The 13,925-nt window shown below is 57.7% G+C and overlaps 2 protein-coding genes across 5 annotated transcripts in view; one reads left to right on the top strand and one right to left on the bottom strand.

Annotated features, from left to right (window-relative positions):
• The window catches only part of RTN3 (reticulon 3), a 46,700-nt gene extending 43,536 nt beyond the window's left edge, over positions 1-3,164 (top strand). For 2 of the 3 annotated variants that reach the window (XM_080641471.1, XM_080641470.1), the window contains 2 exons: positions 591-649; positions 2,190-3,164. In XM_080641471.1, coding sequence (XP_080497597.1) covers positions 591-649; positions 2,190-2,235 — 105 coding nt within the window. In that variant the 3' untranslated portion in view covers positions 2,236-3,164. The remainder of the gene's footprint in view (positions 1-590; positions 650-2,189) is intronic. The other variant, XM_080641472.1, reaches the window with a different exon arrangement.
• Positions 3,165-5,176: 2,012 nt separating this feature from the next.
• On the bottom strand, positions 5,177-12,937 carry ZFTA (zinc finger translocation associated). 2 transcript variants are annotated; one of them, XM_080641468.1, is made up of 5 exons: positions 12,382-12,937; positions 9,808-10,305; positions 8,923-9,309; positions 8,193-8,729; positions 5,177-7,972 (listed from the first exon to the last, which is right to left on the bottom strand). In XM_080641468.1, exons 1-5 carry the CDS (start codon positions 12,518-12,520, stop codon positions 7,509-7,511), a joined length of 2,025 nt encoding a protein of 674 aa, XP_080497594.1. In that variant the 5' UTR covers positions 12,521-12,937; the 3' UTR covers positions 5,177-7,508. The 2 variants fall into 2 exon arrangements, with proteins under 2 accessions (XP_080497594.1, XP_080497595.1); XM_080641469.1 differs by lacking the exons at positions 8,193-8,729; positions 8,923-9,309.
• Between the last annotated feature and the right edge of the window lie 988 nt (positions 12,938-13,925).

The raw sequence follows: 13,925 nt of genomic DNA, 5'->3' as shown, positions 1-13,925 counted from the left end.
TTTATCACATCGCTGCATTACCTGTTAAAATAAGTTGGAAAAATATTTAAATAAATAAAAGCTCATATCTAAAAAGAAAATATTAAGGCTAATATGGGACTCTATCAGTGTGAGCAGGTGTTTGCATTGTGGAATGGTGCCTAAAGAATATACTAGATTTATGAGGTTATTATTTATGGATTAAGTCATCCATCAGCAGACTTTTTGGTATTTTGGTATTAAATGAATTAGTCTTACCCAGGAGCCAAAATACACTTATGATTACAGGAAATAGATTATATACACATTATCTAGTATTCGGAAAATGCTACTGTAAGTCCAGGTTCTCTAAAGAAAACACTTAGCAAGTAAGACCCTGCAGAAGAAATTAGTGGTTTTTACTGCAACTAAATATGGGATGTTTGTGGTTTAATTTGAAGTCTGAAATCTGGAGTTTTAAAAATGCTCGTAAAAGCTGGGCAATATTTTTGTTTTCCAGAATATTCAGTAGTGTTTTGAAAAAATAGTTACACTTAGACAAAAGAACATTGCCTTCAGGAAAATTGTTAATCTTTGTGTTGCCACAACTAAGTCACTTTCCTTCCTTAAAGACCCAGATTGATCACTATGTTGGCATCGTGCGTGATCAGACCAAGTCGATTGTTGAGAAGTAAGTATGCTTCGGTTCCACATTTCCTCATAACGGGTGCTCCCCCCCCCCCCGCCCCCCAATGACTTTCCGTCCCCTGTGTAAAATGTTGATGCCAGTTTTTCACCCTGAAATGTGATTTTCACCCTGGCCCTGGGGGGGGGCGGGGAGGAGGACACCTTGGTTAATAGTTTGATTTTACAGGAAATTATTTCATCTCTCTCTTTTTAAATCCTCACCTGAGGATATGTTTTATTGATTTTTTTTTTTAAAGAGGAAGAAAGGGGGGATGTGTAGGGAGAGAAACACCCATTGGTTGGCAACACAGGACGACTCTCGACCTACTGAGCCACTCCGGCCAGGCTCTTCATGTTTTTTTTTTTTTAATATACATGGGTTTTTTTTTTAATTGATTTCAGAGAGAGAGAGAAACATCAATGATGAGAGGGAATCATTGATTAGCTGCCTCCTGCATGTTGGACTGAGCCTGCAACCCAGGCATGAGCCCTTGACTAGAATCGAACCTGGGACCCTTCAGTCCACAGGCGGACGCTCTATCCACTGAGCCAAACTGGTTAGGGCTCTTCATATTTTTTAAGAAACAAAACTTCAGCCCTGGCTGGTCAGCACCCGCCCAGGTTTCAGGCTCCATCCCCGGTGGGGGGTATGTAGGAGGCAGCCGATAGCTCTTTCCCTCTTCCTCTAAAAATCAATAAAAATACTGATTTAAATAATAAAAAGGAAACAACATCAGTTAAATCTACTGTTTGTGTCAGTCCCTTTCACACACCAGATTTTAGTACTTTTTCCAGCTTTAATAAGAGGAAATTGGTTATGTCCAGACAGCTCTGGCTCAATGCCAGGGTCTTTACCTGCTCTGGGTAGGTGTCCGTTGGAGCTAACATCAGGCAAGGACAGTTAACACAAACATGTATCTAGTTGCTGTTCACTCCTGATTTTGAAAGGTGATCCTTGCTTACTTGGCCTTGAACCTCATGTCTTGAATTGGTAGTCCTGGCTGACTCGGCCCCCTGCTCTGGGATGTAACACTTGTGGGGAATAGCTTTGGCATTAGCTGAGGGGTGTGAATGGCCTTAGTCATGGGGAAACTTAATAAACAAATAAAAGGCAGCTTGGTGTCCTATAGGGAATTGGGAACTGTTGCCAGCTCCTATAGTAGTTTACTATGTCTCCTGGACGCTGAGTCCTGGTGTCTTTGATGGTTCCAGTGGGTGAGGGGCATTTCCAGCGAAATGGGCTGAGAGTGTGTGGTCAGCAGTTGTTAGCCCAGGTACTGCTTATTCTTCTCTGGAAGCCCCAGGAAGGACCCAGGAGGTCCTGGCAGTGAAAGAGGCGGCAGGCAGCAGGCTTGGTGGCAGCGGCAGGGAATGGATCTTGGCAGACCCCTCACCTTGACCCACACCAGACTCTTCATCCAGAGGAAGCCTCCGGAAATGGGAGGGGTTTTCACACTGTCCAGCAAGTCTAGGACTGCCCGCCAGCATCACTGTTAAAACCTAGAACTGATGTCTACTTTTACCTCTTTTCCTCCCCTCAATAGGATCCAAGCAAAACTACCTGGAATCGCAAAGAAAAAGGCAGAATAAGTACATGGAAACCAGAACTGCCACAGTTACTAAAATACCATTTAATAGTTATACTGTTGTTACTTGTACTATGAAGGAAAGTGCTCAGTGTCAGCTTGAGCCTGCATTCCAAGCTTTTTTTTTTTTTTTTTTTTTTTTGCAATTTGGTGTTTCCCCCTCCTTTCCCTTTAAAGACCTGCAGAATCAAGCACAAGAATTATTGAACTAAAAAATGAACTGATATCTTAGAACATAAAAGAATAAAGACAGATTGAATAGGCAAAATCAATACCTTAATGATGGTGGAGCCTTAATGGTGATGTAGCTTGAAAGGGGAAAGATTGGAGGGGAAAGGGGAAAATAGAAAACACCCCTCCTGGGTTCTATTTAATTTTCAGAGCTATGTAATTTCCTTACATAGCTGCCCATCCTAATTCCCCCTTATTTTTAAGTTAAGAAATAATGGTTAACTTAAGAAACTATCTGGGGATAAGAGTGGGATTCCTTCCCACGAGCTTGTGGGGTTTTTTGCAGCCCTTGACCCCCTCTTCCTGCCCCACAATGTGAGCAGCTACTCTTCATATTCCTCTTCTTCGCTTATGGATAAAACTTCCAACTCTGAATAACTTATAGGTGGTAGTAATAATTCCTGGTTACCAGAATGCCATCTGGGAGCCGAAAACGGAAACAGCCAGTGGGATTGGAGCGGCAGCACCGCTCCCTCCCGCCGACCCAGGAAGGAGAGGCTCCGCCATTGGAAGGTGGTGTGTGGGTCCTTTTGGACACTAGTCCAAGCTTTAGTTTGAGAGCTTATTCCTGAATGTGCTTTCCTCCCTCTCCCCTACCCACCTCGCCTCAAGTTTAATAAATATGGTTGTACTTTTCTTATTCTGAAACAAATGTCTGTAACTGCTGTATACTGCTGTAAACTTGTTAGCGGAAAAACTCTGCATGTGGGCTCCTGGGTTGTTGAGTTATTGTGATCCTATCTCAGTCCGTGGAGGGGGGCGTGCTCCAGAGGCAAACTACAGAAACACAAAGGCTTTTTTTCTTTGTCTTTTCCCTACAGCCTCCCCCTTCACGGGCTACATCTCTAACCTGTGCTCAGCGTTTTACCCGGAGGGCCACAGCCAGCTGGCTTGGGAGGAGATGGTGTGTCTGTAGGGAGACCACAGATTAGCGTAGGGAAGTGCCTTTTGTGGTGCACAGGGAGTTTTAACGGAGGCTGGCTCCTGGGGTGTGATGTTTTGAGGGTTCCTTTGCTTATGGGGCACATAGAATGTCCTAGCACCTGTGTCATGGCCCAAGGCGCTCCTTTTGAGTGTTTTCCAGGAAGCCAGGTCAGGGCCCCCAGCAGGGTCAGATGTGTCGATGGGCTCTGCGCACAATTAAAAGACGACAGAACATCGGGTGAAGGGCGACGGGGGACCTTGGATTCCCGTTTGAGACCAAGTGTCTTCCTCCCCTTCCAGCATGAAAGTTCAGTGACCTTGAACGGCACCTGTGAGTTCCTTCCTTCAGGTTGTAACTGGTGGCAATCCAGAGGGACTCTGCACTGGTGACTTCAACGTGAGGGCCACGGTCTTGGATGGCCCCAAAGCAGTGCGGTGTAGACTAAGGTGGCAGAAGGAAAGTGTCGTTCTACTTCTGGGGCAATCACTTAGGAACTTAGATGGGTAAAAGGTACCCTTGCCTTACTCCATCCTGTTTCTTAGCCCCTTTCCTTTTGAAACTGTCAGCTGACTTCACGTCATGGTACAGGACATGCCTGCTCCGCCCCTCGGCCCTCCCAGAGGTGGTGCCCTGGCGGTCTTTTCGGGCTCCCCCTCCGAAGGACGTTGTCTGCACTGGACGCCTGCGCACCCAGCTCTCCGGTCTGCAGTGCTGTGTTTAGCTACTTGGGCAGATCTTCGTGCCACACGGGAATTTTTTTTTTTTTTTAAGGAAAGCCCATAGATGAAAAATTCATGAAACTGTGCGTGTGTGTGCGTGCAACATAAAATACAGTAGCACCTAAGGAGCTTGAATCTTGGTTCCTGTAAAACTTTAAATTGATGTGGTATTAATAAAAATTTAAAAAAAAGTCTGGTGTCATTCTGCTAACTTTATTCTTTATACACAGTTTGAATAAAGTAAGAACCAAACAAGGCTTCCACTGGCCCCGCCCCCACTCCACTTTTGCGGCTTTTAAAAGCAACTAACATGATACCAGTATTGATGCCCAAGACTGCAGAACTTCCCAAGTACAGCAAGGACGTGCATTTGGTTTCTGAAAGGAAGTGGGAGCCCCTCTAAGAGGTGAGCCTCAGGAGCAAGATGAGGGGTGGAAGGGGCGAGTGGGGTCTGCTGTCCCCGTTCAGTCTCACACCAACTGAGGAGGGTCCCGCCTACAACACAGGAAGCAGCCTCCAAATCACACGTGGCCACGGTGACTCGGTCAGTCGCCATGGAAAACGAAACTAAATACATCGGGTCTTTGCCGAAACACCTTGTCCCCTGGGACTCTCTCTCCTCCCAAACTAAGGCTGCCATGCCCCGTAAGCTGGATTTTTAAATTTACTCAACATACCTTACACAACTTAGGCTGAAACTTAAAAAAATAGTAACTGATGCAAACTTGACAAATACGCATACAAATGCTTGAATAATGTCACTAACATGGTACATAAATATGTGGAGCTAACATTTACATATTGGCCATAATAGCAAGCATACCATTAACAAAAAGTTCATGAAGAAACGTCACCTGTTCACGTCAGACTCCCGAGGCAAGGAGGTACACACCTAGAGATGAGGGCACCCTGACCCCTAGGCACTGAGGCCATAGCTCCAGCCAAAGCGGGAATCACCCCACTGGCACTTCCTAGATCACTGGTGGTCAGCGCTGAAGTGAGCTTCATTTGTGATCACTGAAGGGCTTATCGAAACTGCTGGGCCCCACCCTAGTGTCGGATTCAGTGAGGTGGGGCCCAATCATTTCCGTTTCTATTAGTTGCAATACAGTGCTGGTCTGTGGCTGCTCTGAGAATCACTGGAGTGCTTGGGGCTGCCCTGAAGCCTTTACTCCTGTCCCAAGGGCCCTCCCTCTCTTCCCATCAAGAGGAAATACCATTCCCAACCCGCGCTCTGCCCTGGCTTACCTGAACTTCGGCAGTGGGCCTGGGTGAGTAGAATAGGTTGCCCCAATATGCCTACTGTTTTTGAACAGGCAGAGTAGCAAAAGTGGTAGAATACTAATTCTAGGTTTGAAAACAGCTTGTGTGAAGGAAAATAAAAGAATGGCAGTGCCCAGCCTGGTGCCATCCATAATCCCTGGTCTCAAGCTTGTAATACTGTCTCAAAAACCCTGGAGTTGGTTCAAACACACTCGTTATTCACTTTCAACTGAGAGCCGTGCCCCCCAGGCCTGACTCCCCGAGGCTACACCACCAACGCACACAACGGCAGAGCCCTTGCCCTAGCGGGAGGACTGGGAGACCTGGGCCAGGCCGCAGCCAAACCCACTTGGGTTCTGATGGAGGGGGCTGCTGCCCACCTTCCTGCTGAGCCTGCGGTGGCAGGGCCCGCCTTAGAGTCATTGCAGGGAAGTGTGCCGTTCTGTTCTTCGCCGCCCCCGGGTCACAACTAACTGCTCGGGGATGGCCTGCAGCACCCAGCGCGAGCCGTCCTGCGGTGGGTCAGATGGGAACATTTTCATAACTTACCAGAGATTGGGAGGCAGCGTCATATAGTGCAAAGATACTGAATTGGACATTTTTTTTATTCTGGTTTTTGTACTGCTCCTAGCTGGCTGTGTGACAACTCCGTTTCTGGGCTTCGTTTGACCTATCTGTGAAAGGGGTGGAGGCAGATACTAGATCCTCTCCAAGGTCTTTCCAACTCCGACAACCTTGAATTATATAAAAATGCTATAAAATCCGTGGTATAAAATCCAATTCCCAAATCAGGAAGAGTCGAGGGGACCGGGCCTGCGGCACTTGAACCCTGGGCTCTGGCCTGGCGGGGCTGGGATGGGGGAAAGGCTTCCTCTTCGCTGTTCCCCGCCCCCAGAGGCAGCCGCCGACCTCCCCACTCTCAGGCCTTAAGACCCAAAGAACCGGCCTAAGTGAAGAGCAGACACGGGCCGGGAGAGTCACCGTGCGGGACGTTTGGGACCCTCTCATCCCCTCTGCCCTCCCTCCTTTCTTTCTCCACCACCTCGCAGCTTATGATACTCGCATAATAAATAAGACATTTGCACGCAAAGGTGACTGGGACAGCTCTCTCCCCGCCCCTCCCCTTCCATATAAAAGCATTAAATACAGTTTCAAAATAAAATACAAAGAGCAAAAAGGGCCTGATTTGGGGGCCACCTGTTCTCCACAGGAGAATGAATCTACACATCCCTCTCGGACCTGCCTGGGAGATCGCGGGGCCCCTCCCTGGCCCCGCCGCGGGGAAAAGAAAGGCCGAGGCCCGGCCCCAGGCCCTGGGCACTGAGAAGGGGCGGCGCGCCCACCGCGTACAAAGGGGGACAGGGAGGGAATGGGGATTCCGCCCAGGGCCGGGACCTCCAGAGCCCCGGGTTCGGACCCTCGGAGGCGCTCGGGGAAGCAGCAGCGCCTGAGCTGCGGGGTGAACGGAGGCCCCAGAGCAGGAGAGGAGCAAAGGAAAAAGTGCTAATCCCTTTAGAGATCTCGGTCCGCGGGCGCGCAGGGCGCCGGGAGGCGGGTGGGGCCGCCTGAGTGCTGTGCCCGCGGAGCCCGCAGCCCGGGGGGCCCCAGCCAGCTCCATCCCGCCCACGAACCGCCGCCAGCCCGGGTGCGACGCACCTTCCCCGCCGGGCGGGCCCAGGGCCCCGCCTCCGGAGCTGGCCTGCGTCTGCGTCCAGGCCTCCAAGCGGCCGAGACGAATAAGGCCAAGACGCCGGCCTGGCCCGGGCTCCTGCCTGCCGGCGTGCAACGCTGCTGAGCCGGGCTCCAGGCCAGGGAAGGAGCCGGCACGGCCTCCCTGCCCTTCCCGCAGCCCAGTCTCGGGGTCCTAATACTGACTGTCGGCGCCCCCATCCTGGTCCCGCACAGGACGCGGGACGGGGCTGCAACCTCTCGGTGCAAAAGCCTGGAGGCGGCTGTGGCTCCTCGGGAAACGCGGAGCCCTGTGGGGGGAGGGCCAGGGCGCGAGGTCCGACTACCACCGGGAACTCCAGGGCACCCCACCGATCCCCAACCTCCGCCCGGCCCGGCCAGCGGGGGGCAGCGGCAGCGCTCTCCCAGGCAAGGGCCGCCCCCGCCCGGCCCGCGGGTCCGCTGCTCCCATTACGCCCGACACACGGCGCCCGCCTTGAGGTCCGCGCCGCCATCACGCGGCGCTGGGGCGGGCGGCCCGAAGCCCTCGTGGCCGTAGCAGCGCAGCGCCGCCTCCTCGTAGGCCTCCAGGATGGTCTGGCGCTCCTCGGGCGTGAAGTCCATGGAAAAGGGGTGCACCTGCAGGATGTGCCGCTTGATGGTGCTGACCTTGAGCGTGGCCAGCGCGCCCCCGCACACCATGCACACCAGGCCGCGCCGGCTGCCGTCGTAATCCATCAGGTACTCGCCCCGCCAGCGCGGCTGGTAGTTTCGCCGCTGCTCGCGGCTGCGGGGCGGCGGCGGCGGAGGCGGCGGAGGCGGCGGCGGGGGCAGGGGCGGGAAGGCGAGTCCCCCGGGCTCCTGGCCGTCCTCCTCGTCTTCCTCTCCCTCGGCAGGCCGCTCCGACGGCTCCCCAGGAGAAGGCGGGGCGTCGCCTAGGAAGGGACAAAGACCGCATTGGAGCGCCTGGGCCGAAAGCCGCACCGTCCTGCGTCTCAGCTTCATAATCCCCCACCTTCGCTCTCCTGTCCCATCCTCCCCACTCTCTTCTCCAACCTTCCACTCTCACTGCCCCCTTCGGCCCAACCCGTTCTCCCTGCCTGGCCGGGCCTCGCCCCGCTCCCTCTCCACCTGCCCTGCGCTCCACCAGCTCACCCCACCACTCCTCCTCTGGGTCCCCTCCCCCCTCCTCGGAGGCTGCAGCTGTGCTGGGGGCGGCAGGGTCCTTGGGGGGCTCAGGGCAGGGCAGCCCCAGGGCCAGCAGGTGGGCGGCCTTCTCGCTCCACTCCTGGGCGATGAGGGCCTTGACAGGCCCGCTGAGGCGCGTGGAGCCCGGGTGGCGCTGGCGGATGTGCCGCTTGATGGTGCTCATCTTGAGCGAGGCCAGCGAGCCCCCGCACACCATGCACACCAGACCGCGCCGGCCGCCGTCCAGCTCCATGAGGTACTCCAGCCGCCAGCGCTCCTGGTAGTGGCGGCGATGGTCGCGGCCCCGTGGCCACCGGCCCGGGACCCCCACCCTCTCGCCCTCCTCCAGCTCCTCCTTCTTGTCTGCCGGCCCGGGCCTCTCAGGGACCCCACCAGCCTCTTCCTTTACGTCTGGGGGACTGAGATCCTGAGAGGAGGGGGCTCCAGCAGCGGGGGCCGAGTCCCGGCTTTTTCTGGTCAGGTCCTGGGGGACGAGGTCATCGTCTGTTGGGGAAGGGGTGAGGGAGAGGGGCTCAGCCTGCTGGCTAGGTTGTCCTTACCCACGCAGAAGGGGGCCCTGTTCCTCACCCCAGGCCCAAGCTAGAGGGCCGAGCCAGTGTGTGTGGGGGGGGAGGGAGGGGAAGAGGAACAGACCCCACTTTGCAGGGCCACCTGGGCCCTGGGATGGTCCTCGCACCTGGTGGGGGCTGAGTGAGCTCAGACAGTGTCTCGGGTTGGCCACCCCAGGCCTGCAGCAGGGCACTGCGCTGGGGGCCGCTGAGCCCCAGGGAGCTGGGGTGCACCTCCAGCACATGGGCACGGATGTCATCCAGATGCAGGCTGGGCAGTGCCCGGCCACATGCCATGCACACCAGCCGGTTCCCCCGAGGGTCATAGTCCATGAGACACTCTGCCCGGAACCAGTTCTGCAGGGACTCCTTCAGCCTCCGTTCCAGGCGCCGAGCCCCCAGCCCCCTGCTGCCCCTGGCCCTCCGGGAGGCCGAGTGGCGCTGACGCCGAGCCCGGGGTGCCACTGGGCCCCCTCGTCGCTGGCGCCTGCCGGCCCCACCAGCTGGGGCTTTGCCTGAAAGGTTGGAGGGAGGGAAGGAACTGAGATGCTGCCCTCTGAGGAGCCCCCCACCACCACAGCCAGGTCCTCCACAAGCCTCTGCCCACTGACTCTGAGCCCCTGGCCTAGCTGTTGTCCTCTTCTTCTCCCCTCATGTCTTCAGTGCCCCCACTAATCCTCCTGCACACAAACCGTAAGGCCCACCCACTCCTCCCCCAGACCCAGATTCGAGCACCTTCCCTGGACTTCACTTTCTAGCACCCTCAGTTCCCAGCCCTTCCCCTGCCTACCCTCCAGCCTCCACTCTCCTTAATCCTTCTAAAGCCACCGGAAGTCAAAGCTGCCTGGGATGCTGGAGACCCCCTGGTCCCGCTGTCCCTCCCCGACTCCTGTGCACTAAGGGCAGTGAGCAGACCCACCCAAAGGAAGTCAGGCAGTTGGCTGAGAAGCCAGGGTTGCCCCATTTGGCCCCACCCGCCTCCCAGGCCCCTGCCTCGCCATGTCCTACATTACCTGGGCCCTTGGATGGGCAAGCTTGGAGGTTAGCCCCCTCGTCTTCCTCGTCCTCTTCTTCCTCCTCCTCCTCCTCAGGCCCCTGGACCCCCAGGCCCTCAGCCTCTCCACAGGCCCCCAGCCCCAAATGGGCATCCCAGCTGTTGCTGATCACTTCCTTCTCCCGGGGACTCCAATGCAGGGAGTAGGGGTGCTTTTGGCGAATGTGCCGCTTGATGGTGCTGAGCTTGAGCGTGGCCAGGGAGCTGCCGCACACCATGCACACCATGCCATGCCGGGCAGGGTTGAAGTCCATCAGGTACTCCAGCCGCCAGTGGTCATGGTAGTATCGCCTGTGGTCACGGCCTGGGATGCGGCTCTTCCCAGGCCTGGAGGCCCGGGCCTCACAGTGGTCTGAGTATTTCCTGCCTGAAGATGGTGGTCCCCTGGACCTGGAGGAGGGTAGGGGGGCGCTCCCCCAGGACCCCAAGGTACCCCCTTCCAGATGAAGATCTTGCCCTGAAGAGGGGGAAAGGGAGATAGGCTTTGGTGTTTTGTAGCCCAAGAAAAGGAGGAGGGAGGGGTCGTTCAGGGGCAGGAAAACGATGACAACAGCAATAACAGGAATATGGGAGAGCAGGGAGTCAAAACAGTGGCCCTTTAGAGAGAGTGAGGGCCCTTTAAGAGAGGATCGAGAACAAAAGGATGCAGGGCACTGTGAGGGACTAGCTTTGACTTGTTAAAAAATAAGGTGAAGACCAAGGAAGCAGCCGGCGCAGTAAGGCACCCTTTCTGGACAAGAGCTGGAGGGGAAAGCCGGGAGAGCAGCACGCTGGGCGGTTACAGCTGAGGCAGAGCGGGCAGCGGGCGAGAACAAAGGGGGCATCTGTCTGTATCCAGGGCTGCACACAGGACCCACCCGCCGGAGGCCCCGGCCAGGAGGGCCCCACCCAAAGAGCTTCTTCCTTTTTCCAGTACAGCCTCCTGAGTGCCCCATTTTAGGGGTACTAAGCATTGTCAGTTCCCCAAATATAGGCAGCCACAGAAGGGATTCCCCATGACAAAGCTGTCAACACCTCCAGGGAAAGGCATTTTTAGGACCCTGACTTCCCTGGAGACTTTAAAAGGGGTCAGCAGGAGGGCCACCAGAGTGGCTACTGAAAATTCTGCAGCAAGGAGTGGCCCCCACCCATGGGGGCTTCAGCCCATTAAGTCTTTCTGTAGATTTGTTATTTGCTCTGTCAGGGAGCTGGCCAGTGCCCAGCAATCAGAGGGCGGGCACCAGAGCAGCCAGGAATGAGCCCAATAACCCAGCAACATTCCCTTTTGCCAAACGGACAGAGATCCAGAACAGTCCCCCACCCTAACTACAGTTTGGACCCAATTTTTATTGAAGCTGAAGAGACAGGTGTGATTATTATCCAAGTGGAGAATCTCAGGGTAGGGGAAACAAAAGACAGGATCAGAGAGGGCTCCCATCGCCACTGTATTTTGTTTAAATAGCTCCAAAGAAAAATTACAGGCTTCAGAGTTAAAGGCCTGGGTTCGAGTCCTGACTCCACTGGTAACTTGCTCTGCGACCTTTCATAGGTCATGTCGCTCTCCGGGCCTAAGCTCTTTGTCTGCAAAGGCACTGGGTAACTAGCTGGTCTCTTAAGCATCCTTCAGCGCTGGATCTATGATAGTCTACGGTGGATTGGCCCTTTAAGAGCCGAAAAAAAAGGGGAGGAGCCGAGATTTTTTAAAAACAAAAGGGGATGGGGAGAGTTTGGGAGGGTGGGGGGAGCTCCGAGGTTAGGACCATCTCCCTGCCCCTGACAGAGCCTTCACGGGTCTTAAGGCGTTGACCTTGCAGCAGGGAAATGAAGAAGCGGTCCCCTTTGAGAGCAAATGGGGAGGACTGGCTGATCCCCCTACAGCTGACAAATTGTGGCAAATTTTTCTGAAAAGACGGGAGATACGCGGACAGGAGGGGATGTCAGCCTTTGTGGGCGAGCCCATCCCTTTAAAACTGCCCGCGGTGGGGAAGTTAGGGGCAGCCCCCAGAGGCGCAAGCTATCCTCTTTCCTAGGGAGATCGTGGGGGTTAAAGAAAAAAGGATCCCGTCCCTAAGCAAAAGGAGAGGCACAGCCCGAATGAACACAGCGGAGCTCCCAGCTCCGCTCATCTCGGGGGAATCCCCAAAGGGACCCACAGTCTGGCAGACTTTTAAGAGACAGCGGATAAGGGAGACCACCTGGGAGTCTGAAACAGAAAGGGGCGGGGGCCGCAAGTCCGACAGCCTAGAGCGCGCGACCAGCTGCGCCCGGCCAAGCCCTTTGGGGCCCTCGGACCGGGCCTCCAAGGCGGGGGCCACGGGTCCCTTTAAGGGGGTGGGGATCCGCCCGAGCCCCGTGGGCCGACCCCGGGAGCTGGGCGGGGGGCTCCCCCGCTGGCCCTGCAGCCGCGACCTGCGCCCGCCAGGTGGCGCCCCCGGCCGCCCGGCCCGTGTCCCCCCCTTTGTTCGGCGGCGTAGAGGGGCCCGGAGCCCAGAGCCGCAGCCCTCCCATCCCCCATGCCGGGGCCCCCACCCCAGCCGCCGGCCCCAGCGCTTACCGCCGTCGTCGTCCTCGGGCTCCGCGCTGCCGCTCAATCCCGCGGGCGGCAGCCGTCGGCCCCGTGCCGAGGCCGCTGCTGGCCCGGGGCCGCCCCTGCCGCCACCGCTCCGGCTTCGGTGGTCCCCGCCGGGTTCCATGCGCCGCGCCGTGGAGCGGGGCCCCCGGGCGGCGGGGCGCGGGGCCGGCGGCGGCCCGCGCGGGGCACTCGGGGCACGGGGCGCCGATGCGCGGGGCGCATGCAGGGGCAGCGGCCGCACGGACGGCTGGCTGCTCGCTCGGCGGCGCGGGCTGGACCGGGGTGGGGATTCCTGTCTGGGGGCCCCTGGGGCTCCTTTAAGGGCTCCTGGGTAAATTTAAAGGGGCCGCGCGCTATTTCCTTCTGCCAGCTCGCGGGGGGCTCGGGGGGAGAGGCGGGAGGCAACGAGTCAGGCCGAGACTCCGCAGCCGGCGCCCGCCCCGGACGTTAGGAGACGGACCTCGCCACCCGCGCGGGCCCCACCGTCGCCTCCGGGGCTCCGGTCCCGGCTCCCGAAGGGTCACCGAGTTGGCGAGGGGCGCCGCGTCCGCTGCGACACGCTTCCAGCCGGGCTCGGCTCGCAGCCGCTGCACCCTCGGGGCATCGCGGCGCGCGGCGCCGGCAGGGGGTCGCCGGTGAGACAGCCTCTCCCGCGCAAGCTCGGCGCGGCCCCGGAGCGGACGCGACTGGCAGGGGCCCCAGAAGGCCGCGGCCCCGCGGAGAGGGTGGAGCCGTGGGGGCGGCCGCGCCCCCTCCCGCGGGAGCCGCCCGGGAGCGCTGGGAGCGCTGGCTGCTCCATGGGAGGAGCGGACGGGCGCAGCTCCTCGGGAGCCGACCGGGGCGGGACCGCGGCCGCGGAGACTCCGGCCGGGAACGGAGAAGCGGGAGCAGCAGCCGGCTATCCCCGGGCTCCACTCTGCCGGGTGGAGGGGGACCCAGGATGGACGCCGGGAGGAGAGGGCGTGCGCTGCGGTGACTCAGGCTCCTGCCCACGCAGGCCTGGGGGTGCCAGATGCGGCCCTCGATGCAGCCCCAGACCCCGCGCCCGGCCGGGGGAGGCGAAGAACGCTGGCCGCGGGCGGGGCGTCGGGCACCTGAGGACGCGCCACAAAGGCTGGGAAGTGCTGGGGCGAACTCTGGCTTTGAGCCTGGGGATGCCTCAGCCCCCAGCTCCCGGGAAGCGGAGAGAAGGGACTCGGAGAGGCAGCCGGGGGCGTGGCTGCCTGGGGTTCTTCCTCGTGTACCCGCTGGGGTAGCAGGTGCTTGGTCACCCACACAAAGGCGATTCCTACAGGTCCAAATGACAGGGTGCGGGAGTCCATGCGGGATCTTATTGTCCAGAGGTGGGTTCCTCTCTTCGCTGGGGAGGTCCCTGCTGGCAGAGGGAGAGAGAGAGAGAGAGAAACATCGATGTGAGAGAGAAACATCCATAGGTTACTTCCCGTATGTGCCCCAACCTGGGATCAAACCCACAACCTTTTGGTACATGGGGCGATGCCCCAGCCAACCAAGTCACCCGGCCAGGG

The sequence above is a fragment of the Plecotus auritus genome, assembly GCF_963455305.1.
Source record: "Plecotus auritus genome assembly, chromosome: 9".
Classification (NCBI taxonomy): Eukaryota; Metazoa; Chordata; class Mammalia; order Chiroptera; family Vespertilionidae; genus Plecotus; species Plecotus auritus.
Note: the sequence above shows the minus strand (reverse complement) of the source record. Positions and strands in the feature narration are given on the sequence as shown.

What these genes read in the sequence shown, in the direction of transcription:
- ZFTA (XM_080641468.1), bottom strand. Translation starts at nt 12,520, where the DNA reads ATGGAACCCGGCGGGGACCACCGAAGCCGGAGCGGTGGCGGCAGGGGC. An exon ending in GCCCGAGGACGACGACGGCG is followed by an intron (nt 10,306 to 12,381) that starts GTAAGCGCTGGG and finishes CCCCCTCTTCAG; the next exon opens with GGCAAGATCTTCATCTGGAA. An exon ending in CCCAGAGGAGGAGTGGTGGG is followed by an intron (nt 7,973 to 8,192) that starts GTGAGCTGGTGG and finishes GTCCCTTCCTAG; the next exon opens with GCGACGCCCCGCCTTCTCCT.